The sequence below is a fragment of the Haplochromis burtoni genome, unplaced genomic scaffold, assembly GCF_018398535.1.
Source record: "Haplochromis burtoni strain Fernald_Lab_line unplaced genomic scaffold, NCSU_Asbu1 Contig_11, whole genome shotgun sequence".
Lineage (NCBI taxonomy): Eukaryota > Metazoa > Chordata > Actinopteri > Cichliformes > Cichlidae > Haplochromis > Haplochromis burtoni.
In genome coordinates this window covers 3,620,476-3,640,375 of record NW_024582372.1, presented here as the reverse complement: position 1 = coordinate 3,640,375, position 19,900 = coordinate 3,620,476, and the positions used below count along the sequence as shown (strand labels likewise).

At 39.6% G+C, this 19,900-nt stretch overlaps 2 protein-coding genes across 3 annotated transcripts in view; one reads left to right on the top strand and one right to left on the bottom strand.

The window, feature by feature from the left end:
* The window catches only part of kif26ba (kinesin family member 26Ba), a 107,735-nt gene extending 103,339 nt beyond the window's left edge, over positions 1-4,396 (top strand). For both annotated transcript variants that reach the window (XM_005915052.3, XM_042214162.1), the window contains one exon: positions 671-4,396. In XM_005915052.3, the coding sequence (XP_005915114.1) occupies positions 671-819 (149 nt within the window). In that variant the 3' untranslated portion in view covers positions 820-4,396. The remainder of the gene's footprint in view (positions 1-670) is intronic.
* A 2,846-nt stretch (positions 4,397-7,242) lies between these two features.
* Positions 7,243-19,900, bottom strand: part of smyd3 (SET and MYND domain containing 3) — a 95,822-nt gene continuing 83,164 nt past the window's right edge. Inside the window, exons 9-12 of the mRNA XM_005915055.2 lie at positions 18,366-18,453; positions 17,627-17,801; positions 7,894-8,002; positions 7,243-7,458 (exon numbers count right to left, since the gene is read on the bottom strand). Of these exons, the coding sequence (XP_005915117.1) occupies positions 7,342-7,458; positions 7,894-8,002; positions 17,627-17,801; positions 18,366-18,453 (489 nt within the window). The 3' untranslated portion in view covers positions 7,243-7,341. The remainder of the gene's footprint in view (positions 7,459-7,893; positions 8,003-17,626; positions 17,802-18,365; positions 18,454-19,900) is intronic.

Sequence of the window (19,900 nt, the reverse complement as noted above, 5' to 3'; positions counted from 1 at the left end):
TTGAAGATTCTCTCAGCTAACAGACCACCTGCTTGGTGCAACTAACCATCCAGGTGTTGATATTCCCACTCAAGATGCAGGTGTAGAAGTTCCTGTGCACCCTGAGTGGGAGTTTAAAGTCTCTTAGGTAGCTGAGATGCTATAGGTGCTGATGGGCTTTCTTCACCAGGGATTTCATGTGTCAGGACCATGACAGGTCCTTTGTGATGTAAACACTACCGTGTTTAAAGTTATCTACCCTCTTCACATGGGCCCCAAATATGCAGAGAGGGCCAAATTTCCTCTGCTACTCTCTCGTAAAGTCCATTATGAGGTCCTTGGACTTGCAGGGATTTAGCTGGAAGTTTTTCTCTTTACATTATTCGATAATCTGAGACCAGCAGGCAATGCCATCACTGTTTGATATCAAGCCCATTACAGCTATGATGTTGGAGTCTGAGGTGCTCACAACAGTGACCGGTGTAGAGAGAGTGATGATTAACTCATCGGCCGCCTTCTTTTTTCTTAAATCATAATTGTTATAAATTATTATTATGACATTTATCATTATTCCATTTTAACAATAACATGTAAAATATAACCGGTGGCACCTTTTTAATTATTAAACCCACATTCAACAGCACTTTATCAAGGAATGATGTATTTTCTCCACCTTTCTATTTGTGTCCAGTTGAGCTGCAGCAGGCCTATGAAGTGGACTCATTGGAGTATTTGGAGGCTCTGGAAACAGTGACAGACAAACTGGAGACCAGAGTCAACTTCTGCAAAGCCCATCTTATGATGATCACCTGCTTTGATGTGTCCTCAAGGCATCAGTAGACAGATGGAGGCGGAGAAGTGGCCTCGACGATGTCAATGTCTAGACCATTCCCCTGACTAATCAAACACATTTAGAAAATCTTTAACTGCAGCTCGACAGTTGGAAGGATGAACACAGGAATAGACCGACCGCATGATCCTGCATATTATTCCAGCGTCTTGTCCAGATGTGAGTAAGCAGAAGGCCAGGTGGCCGGAAAAATCAAAAGAAGATTTATGGAGAAAAATTAACAGAAAAACAGAGACAAGATTTGTAGATTTGTTTGCTGGGGCTTGGAAACAACCTTAGAAACTATCTAATGGACGGGCTACTTTCAATCAGAGATTGAATATGGCTGCCCAAATAGTGTATGAGAGTCTAAAAAGACATGTCAAACCAAGTAACCAGAGAACAAAATAATTGGACCGCAGTGACACGCAGTGAGTCAAACTTTGAAAGAATGTACCGAGAGCAAAAAAAAGGCTATAGCTGAACAAAAACTGCCATTTTTTAAGAAGGAGAAAGCTGAAGTTGAAGTGCAAGAGAAGAATAATTTCACATCTAACACATTTTGGAAGAACATTTTTTACATGGTTAAAAGCCTTTGGCTGTAAATACGGAGTGCTGACTACAGAGTGGCCTGGTATTGTTGTGCAGCGACTAAAAGAGACTAACCGAGAGAGAATGACAAGAGGACGAAGGAAAAGATTTAGAAGTGCCTTGTGAACATTTCAACAATACCAAGACCAAGTCTCCTTCTCTCTAAATTTGTGTACAAGTAAGTATGGTGCTAGTATAGAAACATCCAGAAAAGATCAGTGTCCTTGGAAGCAGTTTTCATTTTCTTTTCTAAATGTGATGTTTTACTGTGGGTCAATGTTTCACTATATGATAAACAAACTAATAATGTGTGTTTCAATGTATGGTCTTTGGTACATTGATTAGAGATCAGAGAAACAACGTTAAAGTGGACCTGTTATGCTCTTTATTTTTACTCTCGGACTCCACAGGAGCCGCTTTGCATGAGTAACAGATCAAAATAATCCTTATTTATTTTATACTGGGCCTCAGTGAAGTGCTCTCAGTTGATCCTCTGTGAAACACCATTTTAGTTCTTCGTACTTATTCCCAACAGGAAAAGCATAATAGGTCCCCTTTAAAGGAAAACTACAGATTAACTTAATTAAAGTTGGAAGGACCAAAAACCTAAAGTTAAAAGCATTAAACATTTTTCCAGGACACAAAGTTATGTGTGTTTAAACAAAAACACTGAATCTGGTATCCTGTGGTGTCGTTTTTACTTTGGCTTTACTCACAAACGGAGCACATGTGACTCTCGGCCCTCCGGGGCATTCATACACGATGTTTCCCTCGATAGAGATTTTTAATGTTCACAAAGCTATGAAATGTCAGAAGGTAGTAGAGGTGAAAACACTTCTCTCTGATCTGGTGTTAAATACAACCAACGACTGACTCCCTGCCTGACTCACAGGCAGTCTGTCTGTTATTCGTATCTGTGTTGTTCTGCTCTATTCTAAAAGAAACGGAATGATTTGTCATTGTGTGTGTTTTATAATAAGGTATCCTTTTTTTTATTTGAGTGCAATGGGACCATGTAGAGACTATGTACGATAGTAGCATTGAGCAGGATAATCGAAATCTGAAGACATATTTATAGATAAATTGTGAGGGACACGCAGGTGCGTCAATATACTGTGTTTAACATTTAATTATAATGAAACAAGGTAGTAGATTTAATCAATATTTTGGGACTACAGCTATAGGGTATTTAAACACTTCTAATATCCCCTATATTGTAAAGGACAATTACATTATATAAAAAAAATAAAAGGAACCTAATTAAAAAGGGAGGAGACGAGCTTAAGACATAGATCTCTGCCTGGTTCCACTTTTTGGATGGATAGCAACTCCTAAGATTTGTTAGTATTATTATCTATGGTGCTTGAGATACTTATGATCTAAATGTTTGTACAAATATAAATATACGAAAGAGTCCATTTCCCCCTGAAACACAAAACAACGCCTTTCAAATGCTTCTTCTACATCACTGTCATCGTGTCTGTTGTTGTCGAGCAGAGAGCATTATGGGAGAGCGACATGAGAGCAGTGGAAATGATGTCACCGTATTGGTGTAATTTGTCAAAAGCGTTGTAGTGCTGATTTTTTCCTCCACTAAGAGCAAAAAACCAGAACGTGCTGTCGCTGAAACAGAAAATACAGTTAATTCAGTGAAGTTTTTATCTTCACGTGGATCTGAATCAGCTAATGATTTTATGTGGTGCACACTGGCGGGGATAACCAAGAGATAATCTAGTGAGAAATTACCCCTGAGAGCAAGACGCTTTTGACAAACTGAGAGGCTTTTTTTGTTTTTTAACAGCATCTCTGATCATTTCCTGTTTTTATCCCCGTGTTCATCGTGCAAGTCATGAATGAAAGTTTATTTATTTGAGTTGCTACTTAATGTTCTTATTTATGTACACCTCATGATCTTACAAAGTTACTATGCATTGATGAAAAAGAAAAATAACTGTACATACTTTGCTGAGCCCATGTCATATATAAATATATATACTGTGCACATATCATATATGCCATTTTTATTTTAGATATTTTTTTTGTTGGTGGTTTCATTTGCTCCTGTTGTTCCTCTTGAGGATTTCAATGGGTTTGGTTCCCCAAACATTCACATGCAGAACAGGGATGCTAGTTGATTACATGCAAATCAGAAGCCTTCCAGTATGAAGGCAGCTGTGTTGCTTTAAGAGAAACGTCTGTGTCTTATGAACTGCAGCCCTGTGTAATTAGCAGCGAGTGTTTTGGGAAATCTAACCTCTAAATGAGCTAATGGCTTCTATTGAACTATCCTTTTTAAGATGCTATGTGGGAGGTTTCTTCCTTGATATGTTACTGCCAAATCTAATGGGATATCCCTTTATTATTGTAGTAATAATCAAAAATTGCTAGAAACTATTACAGCTAAAAGAATAGCGGGGTGTTTTAAATCAAGTTATTCACAGATTTCCATCTGCAAAGTCACTCTGTAAGGCACAACATAAGCATCACATGATCTATGGAATAAACTGACAAATATGCTGTGCTGGTGCATATTTTGTAGACACATTTAAGAATTATAATGTGCTATCTGTAAATCTCACACAAGGCATCTTAGGCAGCATTGTGTGTTAAAGTCCGGGTCAGACCACATTTACCAAAAACAGATGTTATCATTAGCATTAGGAGTCAACTTCTGTGTTGCTCAGTTGTAAGACACAGGGTCAGTTGTTTGAAGATCTCTGGATAACTAAAAAAAAAAAAACTTTTAAAAATCACTTTTCTGTTCCAGTCTCTTGATAAAAATGCCAGTTGTGAGATATTCTTCATGCTAAATGCCCTCAGTAATTCTATTTAAAACAACACATTATCAGTGTAAATGTGGAACAAATGGTGCACAGGAGTCTCGCTGTGCTCATATTGTCCACTGCAGATTTACCGTTTTTGTGAAATCTGGTCTGACATATGGTAAAGACGGAAGAAAAAGATGGAGGGATGTAAATAAAGGAATGTATTAAAAGAGTTTCACACCTGATGCTTCATTCTTTGCACAAAGAATAGACGAAGTAGTGTGCAGATGTCCAGAAGGCGTGCTGTTTCACTTCTGATGAACTAAAAATCTTTTGCATTACGACTCAAACTCATCAGAAATTTAAATGATGTAACATGGAACACGTAACATTGTACGTTATTGCATTGGGCTGTTAGATTTACATAAACAAGGGACTGGGACAACTCAAAAATATCATTTAGTTTCCAGAGCATGTGTAAATGTGGACCTTGAGTACCCTGTAGGCAGCTTTTCTGTGACATACAGTAATGCCCTGTTGAGCCTGCTTTGATCATCAGTGCACGGCAGGGAACAGGAAGGAGGAGAAGGCAGGAATGGGAGCGAGGAGAAATAATAGATTAGAGACGAGAGAAGAATAAAGGTAGCAAAGGGGGAAATGCAAGAAGAAAGGAAGACAAGTGAGAAAGAAGACGAGTACAGGACTGCTTTTTATGCAAGAAGAGAGGAGTGACAAGAAGAAGAACCAAAACTGTACAAGAGAAATAAAGTAGGTGAAATTATTCAATATAAGATTACAGTGTACTGAATTTTAAAAGTGTAGCAAAAGAAGGATCCTTTAGGTGATTTGTAACTAATACTATGAGATAACTGCAGAAGAGCTCAACTCAATACTACAACTCTTGTAGCTGCAACATAAGCCCACCGTGCTTGACAGCTGATAAGAGTGCGTTGAATTATGTCCATCAGCACGTCCACTTTGGTCTCATCTAAGCACATTGTTCTAGAAGTGGTTTGTTAATTAATTATAATCTTACAAAAACCAGCCATGTTTTTTTTTGTTGTTTTTAGAGAGAAGAACCTTTCTTGTGGCAAACCTTCCAAACAAGTGACACCTGTTCAGTCTTTAATTTTACTATCGTGAACTTAACATGCTAACTGAGGCCTGTCGACTCTGAGCTGTAGCTCTTAGGTTTTTGTGGAGTGTGCACACGGCCTAAGAAATTGGGAAACAATGAATGCAAGAATAGTGACTCTAGCATAGCTAAAAATCCTCAAAAAGCAAGTGTGCAACTTTTAGTCAACATGCAGAGAACAGGTTTAAGTGTTTTCAGGTGACTGCAGTAATGGTAGTTACTATTAAGCTTCACAGTCCTTTGATTTAAGTCTGCTCTTAAATCAAAGGACTGAAAAAGCCACAGCGTTCTCATCCTCACAGCCTCAAATACTGTATTTTGGCAAAGCTGCTAGCATCGCCAAATTACATGTGACTACTAACTTGTCACATGTGGACACTTAAAGGACCTCTTGGTCTTTCATTTAAACACACTGGGTAAGCATCATTTTGCTGCAGGGTTAATGCTTGGTTTTTTTGCTTTTAATTACCTAAATATAATCAAGTACTGAAGCAAAAGTGAGTAAAAGCAAACATCAGTGAGCCAAAACCAAATAAGACATAAATCCCACAGTTCTGGTAGGAAAACTTCTGACTTTTGTATCTTTCAGAAAAGGTAAATTATGGAGAGGAGAGTTATTAAGATGGAGCGAGAGGAAATGAATAATATTAGCAGATAGCGAGTAAGGTGACAGTAAAGGTGAGGTAGTGCAGGGGGAGGAACAGTGACATAGAGTGTCTCTGAAAATGAGAATGAAAATGTGAAAATTAAAAAATGGGGCTGAGTAAATGGTAGAGGGGGGAATGAATTGAGGTGGTGAAAGAAAGAAAAAAACATTTGGTGTTCTTTATTTCTGTGTGGTCAGGTTGCCTGCAGAGACGTGCAGTGAAAGAGAAAGAGAGACTCCGGCAAATAGAGAATTTCATTTGAAAGCCTTTGGAGAGAGAGATAAATGGGGAAGAGAGACAGTGAGTGACAGAGAGGGAGAGACAGGAGGTTATAGCTAAGAAACAGTAAATCTCATTTGATGGATGTTATATGGGAAAAGTGAGCGAGTGAAGGACTGAAAGCAACAAAACCAATGAAGTGAGTAATGTAGGTAGGAGTGGTGCAGCAGCACAGACGGCTCCCACAGGCCATTCACTCCACTAGGGTCCACTCAGTCTTTGAAACACAGTAAGCTTGCATCGTTTCTCTCTTCAAAGTTGAAAAATAATCTGTTGATACCTCGTTTCTACAGTTTTTTTTTTATAATTACAAAAAATATTTTGAGCCAAAAGGAAAAAAATCAGCTCAGTTTTTTGAGAAGACTCAGAAAGATGGCAGAAAAACACCCATTCGTGCACACACGCCCCTAGGACATAGTGTCATCAGTTTGCATATGGCAGAATTTTGGGATTAACATGGGAAAACTGTGTGTGTGTGCAGAGAAACAAAAACAGGGATTAACATGGGAAGTATGTGTGATGGAAATGCACAGAGGGTGATGTATGTACTTTACTAAACCAACACACACACACACACACCCTAGGATCACTCATCACAATGGAATCTACAGATTACAGAGGAGACCGGGGCCAACAGGGGCTTTCCTCCCTCCCTCTGCTTCTTCCTCTCCAGTTCTCAAACAAGGACAGGATGCAGAAACTTTAGGATTAATGGGATTAATTGTGCTTAAATGTTTCCATAAACCTAATTTAAACAGGATAACAGGCTGGCTACAAAACTGCAGAAATATCACTGGCGTTTCATGGAATTCTGGGAAAAGCAGGTTCTTGGATATCATTAATGAGATGTTTTATGGCTAGAATTTATGAAAGCGATTAACGTAAAACTGCACCAAACCAAAGCTAAAAAGGTTTTATTTGCCACGAGAAAGTATAAAGAGGAGCCTGAAGTGTTGCTGGAGCTGTTTTAACAACAGTTCCTTACTTTAAGACTGTTGAGACAATAAAGGTCAGGTATGGATGGCAAAATAACAAATCCGTTTATTCAGGTTGATGAATAAAAAGAACGTAAGGCAGTGAAATCAGTTACATGAAGACGTTTCTTTCGCCTTCGTCTTAGCGTCTGCTGGAGGAATGATGATCCATCTCACTGTGACATTCCTTCATCTTCATCGTTAGTTCGGTCGTCAATGGGTGATCTTCACCATGGGTGAACTTTACGATTCCATAAGCCTGGAATAGGAGACATAAGCATAACTAGCTTTCTTCCCTGTTAGTACCAGAACAATCTTGTATGGTGATGTAATGAAACGGGATCATCACATAATGCTACACAATCTATTCTATAAAGGAAACTGAAAGTAACTGTTTTCATGACATTTTACTTAAAGATTAAGTACTTTAGAGATTATTGTAAAACGAACCGAAGATGTTTTTAATCCTGCCTGATCATCTCTGCTGTTACATGTCTCCACACGATCTTAGGTGCCCGACATGAAGGCAACTGGTCTTCGTTTTTGGTTCGTAAAAGAAGTCCCGTTGCCTTCATTTCGAGGGCTTAAGACTAACATGACCTGGTACAAAGACATGTCTCCAGACTTGTTCTATTAGCTAATAATAAAGTTTAAAATGTAAAAAATGTCCTTGTTGATATTTAGTCCTTCAAACCTGTTTGAATGTGTCCAAAGCATCTTCGATGTTTTCCAGGTAATGCTGCAGCTTTCCAACTCTCATCAGCTGGATCCCATGGACTGGATGGGGATCGCGGTAGTACTGTCTTTAGGAAGAAAGACAACATGTACATGTAATTAGATTTCACCACAACAAGTGAAAAGTTCCATTATTGTTTTCATTTCTTTCAGGGTGTTGTTCTTCTGGTATCATTTGCACTGTAATTTTCCTTTACATTTATTCTATCTATTCTATTTTTGCTTGAAAATGCTCCATACTGCTCTTACGGGAGCAGTTAATGCTTCTTCTTATGCAAAAACTGGCTGCAATACTAAACAGAGAATTAGTATTCATAAAACCGCTCTGCCCCTGGATGTGGATGGCTGGCTGGGTTAAATCAACAGCAGAGTCCTGCGCAGGAAACCCTGAGGGACATGTTCACAAGCCCTCTGCCAGTTTATAGAAAACATGTACACTGGATGCACAAACTCACATGACTCTTCCAATATCGGTACAAAGAGTAAATAATTAGTTCATCGCTGCCCAATCATGATAAAGCTCACATTACGCCTGCTACATCCTAGGTTCATCAATCATCCCCAATTTCCTGTCTAGCATCTAAGCATTTCCAGGGACGTTAACCAGTGTGGTGCCCACTCCTTGGTCATACTTTTTAAATATACACATTGAAACTGAAATGGAAGTCGGGAAACAATAGCATACACATTTGTATGCTATAATGTCCCATGTAGACAAACTTATGCAAGACAAGCTACTTAATTGTTTCACAAGTCACTTAAAAGAAATAAGTCACTACATAATGAGGTTAAATCAACTTCATTTATCAGCAGGGACATACATGATATAACATTAAGGGTTTCCTTTAATTCATCAGTTTGATTTCTAAAGTCTGAGGCAATCCACTGACATTCACAGCATGGAACCAAACAGCAAGAGCCACAAACAAGACTAAGAAAATCTGCTTTTCCTGTTAGTGTCTCAGTGCATGTGTAATGCATAAACAAGTATGCATGAGTGAGAAAAAGAACAGCAAGGGGGGAAAAGTAGAATATTTAGAGTTTCTACAAGTGTGCAAAAAGCTTGCCTCCATGTTTGTTTGACTATACTTCCTTGAATACACAAGTGTGACTAAATATGTTTTTTTGCACGCTTGTATGTCAAAGCTTATACTTATTTACTCTATTTAGCATCGATAAAAGCATAAAAAACACTGATACTAATGCATATATATGTCCAAATTTCAATCCGCTGCAAGGTAATGCATTAAAGTTGCACGTTACTATAATCTCATTCCATTTATCAGAGAGGGGTACACCCTAAGTGAGGACTCAAATGCATGATACCGACGCAAATGCAGATGTTCGTAAGGAAGGTCTGATCACAGCTGATCAGTCAGACAGGACAAACAAAACAAGAGGGAGCTGCCAGACAAGAGAGAGGACACTGGAACACTCAGCGTGAGGTATGAAGGTGATCAGCCACTGAAAGAGAGAGAGACACACAGTTGGAGGACAATAAGGCAAAAACAGAAGGAAGGAAGAGGAAACACAGGAGGACAAGTACAAAAGAAAAAAAGCAAAAAGAGAAAGAACACAAGTATAACTCATGAGCTAGGATGGGAACTTGTGATGAGGGAGTGATGTGAAATATTAGCTTACTAATCCGTACACAGTAATTACATCACAGCCCCTGTCTTTAAATCTGAGGCAGCATAGAGTCTACTGGCAGTCCTCTTCTACTTCTTGTTTCAGCTCCTTCCCTTACGGTTCGCCACAGTGGATCATCGTCCTCCATCTCACCCTATCATCTTCTTCTGTCACACCAACCATCTCCATGTCCTCCTTCACTACATCCATGAACCTCTTAAGTCTTCCTCTTCCTCCTGCTTGGTAGCTCCATCGTCAGTGTCCTCTGTCTCTCCATTCTGATCACTCCCTACCTGCACTCTCTTCTTCCTCTTTGCTATCCACTGTTCACTTGTTTGGATGACTGACCCCATATATTTATTGTCTTCCCTCTATTGACTTTCATTCCTTTTCTGCCCACCTCTCCAGACTCTCTATCACTGATTTCATGTCCTCACCCTCACATAGTTCTCTACCCCTCCTAACTTCCCCAGGTAGTCCCACAGTTTCTCTCTTGGCACCCTACAAAGACACAGTGCAACTCCTTGTTACCTTCTCTGTAGATCTTTACCAGCACATATGTGTGCTGTTATACGGGAAATGCACAGTTTATTATACTGTTAACTAGAAATGACGGCACATCACATCTGAGGTCATGCAGTGTAATGCAAAGATAATTCAACAAAAAAGGTAAGAAATTAAAAAGAGTAGATGGGTAATAACAAGTAATGTGCCATTCAAAACCCAATGTTGCTGCCTGCATAAAAATACACACAGCCAAGGAGACAAATTACCACCTTTCAGTCATTCTGTCTCTAGAAGGGAACGTTCCAGTGACAGAAAACGACGCAGTTTGTGTATCAGCAGTGACAGATTCAGAGCTGTCATCAAGCCAATCAATGATTTTGACATCAAGAGACTCCCACATCTCTCACAGAGACACACACACAGACACACACAGCTCAGCAACTCTGGTGTACTTCAATGCAAAACTAATAAAATCCATCTAACAGCAGCAGCTGTTTTAAAATAAACACAGGGCCTATTAAACATATTAAAAATCACACTCTTGTTTTGCGTTCTACATGGACATATTTAATGCAAGATCTGCAAATAAGAAAATGTGCTGTCAAATTAATTAGAGGGATTTCTTCTTTTTCCTCTAAATGCATTTAATTATAATTCGTATCTGTGGAGCAAATGGATTTAGATGCACATATGCATAAAAATGGATGAGCTTGACTGCTTATTGATATATGTGCATGACTGTAAATGTTTACAAATACATGTGTTACAGTGAAAGTTCACACACACACATGCTGAACTGGGACATTGCTCATCCTATAAAGATAAATACACACTAGGGACTGTTAGGAAACAGCTTTGTTGTTGGCAAACACTGGAGTTCTCAAACACTCATTTACCCGGCTCTTCTTTCCCTTTATTCTCCTTTCTTTTCCATCCCCCTCCTCTAATCTCTCATTCCTTTTTCCCGCTTCACATCTCCTTCCTCTGCTTCTCCCCGTTTATATTTGTGCTTTTTACCCCGCTAGCTGCAGGGATTAAAGTTGCCAATGTTGTTCAGCTGTTTCCCGCCCTCTTCGGCTGCTCTCCATTCATTTCTCTTCTCCACTCTACCTCTGCAGCCCTCTTTAATCTTCCTTCTATTTATTTGTTCTGTCCTCCTTTCTCTTGATTACATATTTTAAAGAACTGTGCACCGATAAAGCTCGAGCCCTTCTCCATTTCCATTTCCTCCACTTCTCCGTCTCTGACAAACAAACAAAAAGAGCTGTGAGTAAACACATATACATGAATGCACACGCGCATCGGCATTAATGTATGAGCGTGCGCACACAAAGATAAGGTCGATACAAATCCACTTCACCCTGTTTGACCCGGCATATTTGCCAGTTTTCACTTCTCTCCAGAGTAAAGACACCAGAAGGGGATTCAATATGCGCTATAATAGAAACAGCACCTGATGTTAACCGGGCATTACTCTTAATTATTTCTTTATGGGCAGCAGCTTCCCCCGGCTAAGTTTTCCACTCTTGTTTAACAATAAAATCTGTTCTGGTAATAAAGAGAAATCCAAAATGAATTTCCATGTAGTGGCCACAGCTGGAGTCATTTCAAACTCTATATTTTCCTAATTTTTCACCACTTTTTACCCACAATGCTAACCGCCCATTTGTTTGAACCTCAAAGCCAAACTAAACTATCAACTGACAAGCCAACCAATTAAAGAGGTGGCCCCTTATCCTCTGGTTAAAATTGAATTATTAAACAGAAAGTTCAAAGAATAAACCAACAAAATTAGTAGCCCATGAATAATAAGTTACAATATTGGTTTAATCACCAAGCCAGTGATTCTGACTTCCACGACATACAAACACACACATCAAGCCCACAATCCAATTATAATTCCTCTCATATAGAACCGCAAAGCAATTAGAGTAATTTAATTAATTTGCTGTCTCCTGATTTATCCCCTATTTTTTTTTTCTCCTCGGAAGAGTAAATTGAAGAGAAATACGGTCTCATCGTCATACGGAGCTAGTTACAAAGCTATAGCTCTCGGCTATGCATACGAGAGGCAGTGAGAAGAAGAAATTAATAGTTGTGGAAAAGTGTAGCATTTCCAGGCAAATGCAGTGGAACTAATGAGGCACTTGTTTGGAACAAAAAGATCCACGGCCTGCTGTTTGTGAGAGGGAAACAAAGATTATCTTACTAAGTAGAAGTAACTGAAGGAGAAGGTCAGATTTGCTGCAAGTATTTAGCTTAATTGCGTTTTTGTTGTTTGTCAAATGCAACAGTAATTTCAGTTGTACATTTAAGGGAAATTGCAACAACTATGCAAGACAAAGAACATTTAAATCACAGTTAGTCAGCCGTCTTTGCAGACAAAGTCACCAATTAACTACTGCATCTAAAGAAGGTCTTTGCCCGAGTCTCGTAAGCTAGCAGACAACAGGACCACAGCGATCGATAACACTGACTTCTAACCTTTCTGGTTTGCTTAAAGCTAAGTGATGCCTGCACAGGATCTTCGATCCAAGCTGCATAGCTACAAGCAGCCTTATCGAAAAGAGTAAACAATCTGAGAAAAGTCTAAATTATCCACAGAAACACATTTCTTCAGTTACTTTATTCACTTCGTAACTTTGCCTATAGGTTAGAACGACCAACATCTTCTCATTGGATTAGGTATTTATAAAAGTAGCCTTTCATTAAATATTATATTAAACCAGTTTGTGGTTTTTAGACAAATCTACGCTGTCTGCTAGTCTCATTTGTCTGCAACATTTTAAACAAACTTCAATTTCATACGCTGACAGCAGGACTCATAAAGACTGACACCACGGGTGCACTTGGCTGGTCCATCAAGGCCACTGCTGATGCAGAAATCTTATGCAAGAGATTTGTCCCTGTGATACTGCTGAATGTTAATGCAAATACAGACAGAGAAAAAAGGTCTGGGCATTTAAAAATCAAAAACTGAATGATGTAAAAAAGGAAGTATCAAGCTGATGCTATTATTCCACATTCGTGCTGACCTGTAGGTCTGAGAAGATTGTCAGTACTTGTGTTTAAGAAATGGAGAAACAACACTAAGCTACAAAATGTGTCCAGAGATGCTTTTTGCTTTACTTTATGCATAAAAAGTCATCAGAGCATCTACTGAAAGAAAGATATCTGGATGCATTCGTGAACAGAATAATCTGGGTATATGTGTGTGTGCATATCTATAGCAGTAAAATATGTGCAGTACAGAAGGGGTTCAATAGGCCTGGTGTGCACAGCCTGCAGCAGGTGAGCATTATTCGCAGGGAAAACCCTCTCCATATATCACAAACTGAATAGAGTAACTCTGAAAAGACCTGCAGTGGGAGAGTGTGAAAGAAAAAAGGAATACAGAATGAGGGGAAGGACAGGAGAAATGGAGTGATCGAGAACTCCTGCAGCTATCTTTCTTCCCTAGCATCTGAAGAGCCCAGAGGAAGATAGGAGATGAATATGGAGGATCCTCCTCCCACTCACTTCTCACTTTTTTCTCCTGAATTCCTTCCACTCTTTTTTCTTTCAACATTTTCACTCGTCCATGTCCATTTCATTCATTATACCTGTTTTTAACCCTTCCCTTCCTGTACGTTACCTTTACTCTTCTTTTCCTTGTGATCCCATCACTCATGTTTTATTTCCATCATTTCTGCAGATCTTTTTTCCCTCCTCTCTCTTCTGTGAAGCTGTTGATCACCCTGCAGCCCCCCCACCCCACCTCTCATTTTTCATTAATTTCCTGCTTATATCTTTTATACAGAGCCTAAAGCCCCCGCAACCACCCCTCTCACTGGCTTTGTCTTTGATTCTTTGACACACGTTTTACAGCAGTTCTCTCCATCCCCTTGTACACATCACCATCTCTTTCTTTCTGCTGCCCTGTGTCTGCTTATTTATTTATAGGCCGTTGCCGTTTCTCTCCTGTGGATATGCTGTTGCGGGAGCGTGTGTGTGTGTGAGCACAGCTATCCCAGTAGAGCGCTGCCCTTCACACAAGATCAATTAGTCTTTCTTTCTCTGCATCTCTCTCACACATACTGACACACACACACACTTGCTGAAGTGCGTAGGTATAATGTTGAGTTTGTACAAACTGAACTGCAAAAAAAGAAGAGACAGAGTGATGGTTGGACAATCGAAGCGGGGAACTGTTGATGCAATTTACTGTAAATTCAGACGTAGATTTAAAGATTTTTGGATTTGGAATCCAACTCTCTCACCATCATTTCACTATTTTTTCCCTTGTTCATTGCGTTTACTTGATTCACTTAGGGTTTTTACTCTTTTATTAATTACAAATGCTGTACTTATTAGATAAAAATATTTGAGGACTTAACAGTTGCCCTGTCGGTTTAGACATCACATTGCATTCCCAGATTTGAGGGTGATTACCTGCATATACAGGAATCTCAGTTTAGATTTCAATTTTTCTATGAATGGCATAAACATTTTGCTCTGATCTTACAAATTATTTGTTTTAAGCACATTTGCCTGCATGCAAAGCTGAAAATAAAATTCATTTTCACAACAAAAGTTTAAGCTCACTTGAAAAATGGCAAAAAAATCATATTTTGCATGGTTTCAACATGCAACAAGAAGAAATGGGAGTGAGATAAAACATTTTTTGAGCATGCAAGTTATTGAAATCAACGCTTCAACTGAAACAGGCTGTTTTACAGCTGATCAAAAGTTTAGGACCACACCTCCAAAGAAACCTGTAACCTGTAAACTTCCCTTGCCATCCATCCCCAAAGGTTCTCAATTGGATTTAGATCAGGGGAACATGCAGGATGACCCAAAAGAGTGATGTTATTCTCCTGGAAGAAGTCCCCTGTCCTGCAGGTATTGTGTACTGTACAATTGTCCTGTTGAAAAACCTGCAGTCGTTGCCACATAGACGAGGGCCCTCAGTCATGAAGGATGCTCTCTGCAACATCTGGACATAGCCAGCCACCGTTTGACGCCCCTGCACCTCCTGAAGCTCCATTGTTCCAAGGAAAAAGCACCTCAGACCATTATGGCGCCCCCTCCACCGTGGTGCATTGAAAACATCATGCCAGTAACATTGGAAACCTTCAGGACCATCAAGGTAATTTTTTTTCTTATTAGAGAATAAAACTTTCTTCCACCTTTCAATTTCCCATGTTTGGTGTTAATTGGTGCTCTCTTGCAAAGTCCAAACGGTCAGATCTGTGACATTCAAGGAGACGTTCCTTTGCTTTTGAAGCCCTTCAGTCTCAGATGCCGTCTGATGTTTATGGCGCTGCAGTCAGCACCAGTAATGGCCTTAATTTGGGTTGAGGATTGTCCAGTGTCTTGATGGACAGCCAATTGGATCCTCTGGCTCAGTGCTGGTGAAAGTTTTTTGGGGTCTTCCACTTGACTTTTTTGTTCCATAACCCTCTGGATCATTTAACAAATTCCAAATGACTGTCTTACTGCGTCCAGCTCAGCAGCGATGGCACTTTGCGAGAGACCCTGCTTATGCAGTTCAACAACCTGACCACGTTCAAAAAGGGAATGTTTTTTTTTGCTTTTGCCATCAGAACGTCATGACAGTGTGACTGCCTGACAGAAAATGACAATGAATCCTCATTTTTGCACAGATTTGGCCTTTTAAAAGCATGAGGTCCTACACTTTTGATCAGGTGTTTCAGTTTAAGCGTTGTTTTCAATAAATTGCATGCTCAAATTTTTTTTTGTCTCACTCCCATTTCTTCTTGTTGCATGTTGAAGCTCTACTTGGAACCTTGTTAACCATACAAAATATGATTTTTTGCCATTTTTTAAGTGGTCTTAAACTTTTGATCGAGACTGTATGAAGCCTATGTGGTCTTTCATTTTTGAATTAGCAACACAATGGAATAAAATGCGAAGATCAGAAAACCAGTAACTCAAGGGTTGTCATTGTGGTGATTTTCCCATGTTTTGAACATTTAATTATGATGGTAAAAAAATATGCATTGATCTTCCTGCTGCAGTGATAAACTCGGACATTTTCACTGTGATGTGTTTTATTATGCGAGCTTGCTAAATTGCTAACTAAATCTAATAATCTTTAATCTCTGCTTCAAGAAAATAACAAAAGGAAATTCAGTGCAGAAAAACTAAGAAATAAAACCAAAAAAACATCAATTTTATGTTAACCTAACACACTATCATACCTGTTCATATATGATCAGCACAATGTTGTGAGACTCAGCTCAGGACCTTGTCTGAAATCTCACATGCAGCACACAGCAGGAGTCTGCATCACACACAGACTCCTGCAGGAAGATGCCAATTACCTGCCCTATTCTCACATGGCTGCACGGGCACAGAGATCATGCAGAGTTTGAAGAAGAGCTGGCAGGTTAAAGATAGGTTGATTTTCTTTGGACATTTGGGTTCTCTCATCCACCTCTTTGAGTATTATATTTATTCATTTTTAGTTAACATTTATTTTAACATGACATCAAAATTCTCTTTACAAGACAGACTAGCCTGATATTAAAAACCAACAAATACAACAGGAAGTGTTATGATAAAAAGAGAAAAGGAAAACTGAGTTTGAAAGCAAAGCTGAAGATTTACTGGTCTGTGTACATTTCTACCCTCATCTATGGCTATGAGCTGTGGGTAGTGACCAAAAGAATAAGATGGCTAAGCCAAGCTGCAAAAGTAAGTTTTCTCTGAAAGGTGTCTAGGTTCACTCATAAGGACAGGATGAGGAGCTCTGTGAGAGTCATTTGTGAGAGGGTCAGAGTAGAGCCACTACTCCTCATACTGAAAGGAACCACTTGAGGTGATTCAGACATCCGACTGCGATGCCTTCATGAGGCCTCCCAAGTGAGGTGTTTCTGACATGTCCAACTGGGAAGGGGCCCCGGGGCAAATTCAAGACACGCTGGAGAGATTATGTCTCTCAGTTGGCTTGGGAACGCTTCAGTTTCCCCCCCAGAAGAGTTGACGGAGGTAAAGAGAAGAGATCTGGGCCTTTCTACTTTCAGACTGCTGCTGCCATGACCCAGACTCAGATAGGCTGCAGAAAATGGATGGATGGATGATAATATCTACTAAAGTCTAGGACTACATCAAGTAACTTAATCTTCCCTAATCCCCATGGTAGCAATTGAACACTCTCCGACTCGCTTTCTTAGTATTAAAAACAGTAAAGATTGATCTATACTAAAATTAAACACAATCCAGAAGTTTTGAGTTGACTATAAAAGGCATCAGGACGGTTCAATAAACCCATATCTCTGTACTAATTTATACTGGTAAGGTTATGCAATCCTCCCTCATCTCAGTGAACAGCACTTTGAATGCACTCAGACTTTATGCTTATCCTAAAACCAGGTCTGATAAACGCCCTGAATCCAGGCACACATACACAAATATAGGAAAATGATTTCTTTCTTTCTTTCTTTCTTTACATCTGATGACATATTAGTCATTCGTGGGTGAAACGCAGATTGTTTAGTTACCTTGACAGTGTACTGCCTGAGCCAAACAGAAACAGGCACACAGTGACTCACCTGTATGCTGGAAGTGTCGTCACCCCGTAACTCATAGCTTCCTCCCAGCGTCCCAGGTGAACTGAAGCATCTAAAGCCATGTCTGTAATTCTGAGCTTGTATAGATTTTCCTCAGGAATTTCACCACCAACGCTTGATAACAGATGCCTACTGCTCTCCAACAGCATTTCCCAATCTGGAAGGTGAATTAAGGAAAAGTAACATTTATCCTGCATCCCCGAAAATATGATTAAAGCTGCAGACTCCTCAGGGAAATCTTAAGGATTTATGAAAACAACATTGCATAAATGAGTTTACTTCTCTGCGCTGAATGATATAAACTATCTGATGTTTGTCTCTCTCCCTCCTTTGTGTTGTTTTATGATGAAAATGGTTACGCCAGCTTTATGGTGATGAAAGCACAGAATCTCAATCCACTTTTAATTCGACTCTTAATTACTCGGAGCTGCCAACCAACCAGTGAAGCCACCACCATCATCATTTGTACATCAGTACATGAAGTTCTGATCTAATCTGATCAGCACCAAAGTAATTCGATCTTACTTACGACCTAACTTAAGACAGTCGAGTTACAGTATCATGTTTCATTAAGCAACTAAACTCACTTCAACTGTTGTCTCATTACTTGATGCTTGTCTTATCAGTTACATGAAATATGAACAGCAGACAATTACAAGAAGTTCTCATAGAGATTCGGTGTCCACTGGCTTTAGAGGAACTTGACAGAGACAAAGGATACTGGACTCGGCTTTCAGCCCTTCCAGTCTTGGTAGAGCCTCCTTCAGCAGGCGCCATTTTCCTTCTTCGCCCGAGAGCATGAGTCCATCCTGAGCAAAGACATTAGTAAGGAGGGACTACTTTAACATCCACACTGATGAGCAGAAATCTATGTCTAAAACAACCAAACGATCTCGTGAACATACAAGGTCTGATCAACAAATTCTGGGAATCAATCAAAAACTTTTAAGTTGAAGTTTAACAACTTAGATTCTCCATAGAGTAGTGGTTTACACATTCACCTAAAAAACGAAAAACAAAATCCCCAGTTCAATTTTGGGAGGAAACAAAAAAATCTTTGGGTTTGTGACAGGAAGGGCATCCGGTATAAAAATCTGCCATTTCCAATATGTGGAGCTACTCGCTGTAGCAATCCGTAGTGAACAAGGGAGGAGCTGAAAGGAGCTTTAAGTTTCATAACCTTTAAAATAACTTCTTGTGTAGATCATTCCCTGAAGGTGACATTATGAACAACACAATTATCACTCACCACCAGCCCTGCTCGCCAGAACTGTCTCCCCGTGGCTTTGACCTCCAAAACATAAAAATCAAGTTGAAGAAAAACTATTTTGATACTACAGCTGAGTTCAGCACACAGTGCAGAAGTTAAGGGGACAGAATGGGGCCTCCAGAGATCCATCTATGCATAACCGCTGTGGTGTGATGAAATAAATAAACACTAGATTAAGTTTATTAAAAACCCATTGTGTGATTCACAGTGACCTAGTGACCTGTGACCTGTTCAGGCCAGGAAGGAAAAGGTTACAAGATTAAAGGGAATGAGAAGGAGAAATCTATCCTAAAACGTAGCTTTTTTCTTTAAAATTATGAGTAAAATTTTGTAAAATAAGCGTGCAATTTGTGTAAATCCTAACACATGCACAGAGAGAAAACAGCCATGCGCTGGTTTGATGTCGAGATTAAAGACAAGTAGAATGAAAGAGAAAGTGTGTGTTTGTGTCACTACTGTGTGCAGAACAAAGGTCGGTGGCAAAAAATGAATCAATGCCATTGTTCCAGAGAGTCAACTGAGTGCTCCGTCTTAACTCGTCTCAAACAAACACAGAAGCATAAAAAGCGCAGTGCTAGAGTAAGAGTGAAGTGCCATATAAAGCACAGAGAGAACAAAGCTAGAGGCTGAAGTCGCAGCAGTGACAAAAAGATGATATGAGTGAGAGAAAAGAAAACAGAGACATCGAAAGAAAGAGACAGCGCAGGAGGAAGATGGAGCAGATTAAGATGGATGGAAAAGAAAACTGCAGCCGCAAGACAAGATAATTTTTCTCATTTTTCAGTAGGTGGTCAGAGAGTGAGAGTGGATGTGACGAGGTGGAGCGTGACCGAGTGACAGAGGGGAAGACGAGGAGGAGAGCAGGAGATAACACAGGATGTGTGAGAGAGTGAAGGAGGGAAAAGGAGAGGAGGACAGGAAAGGGTACACCGAAACACGTTACGCACCGATACACTCTAACAGAAAGTGTGTGTGTGTGTGTGTGT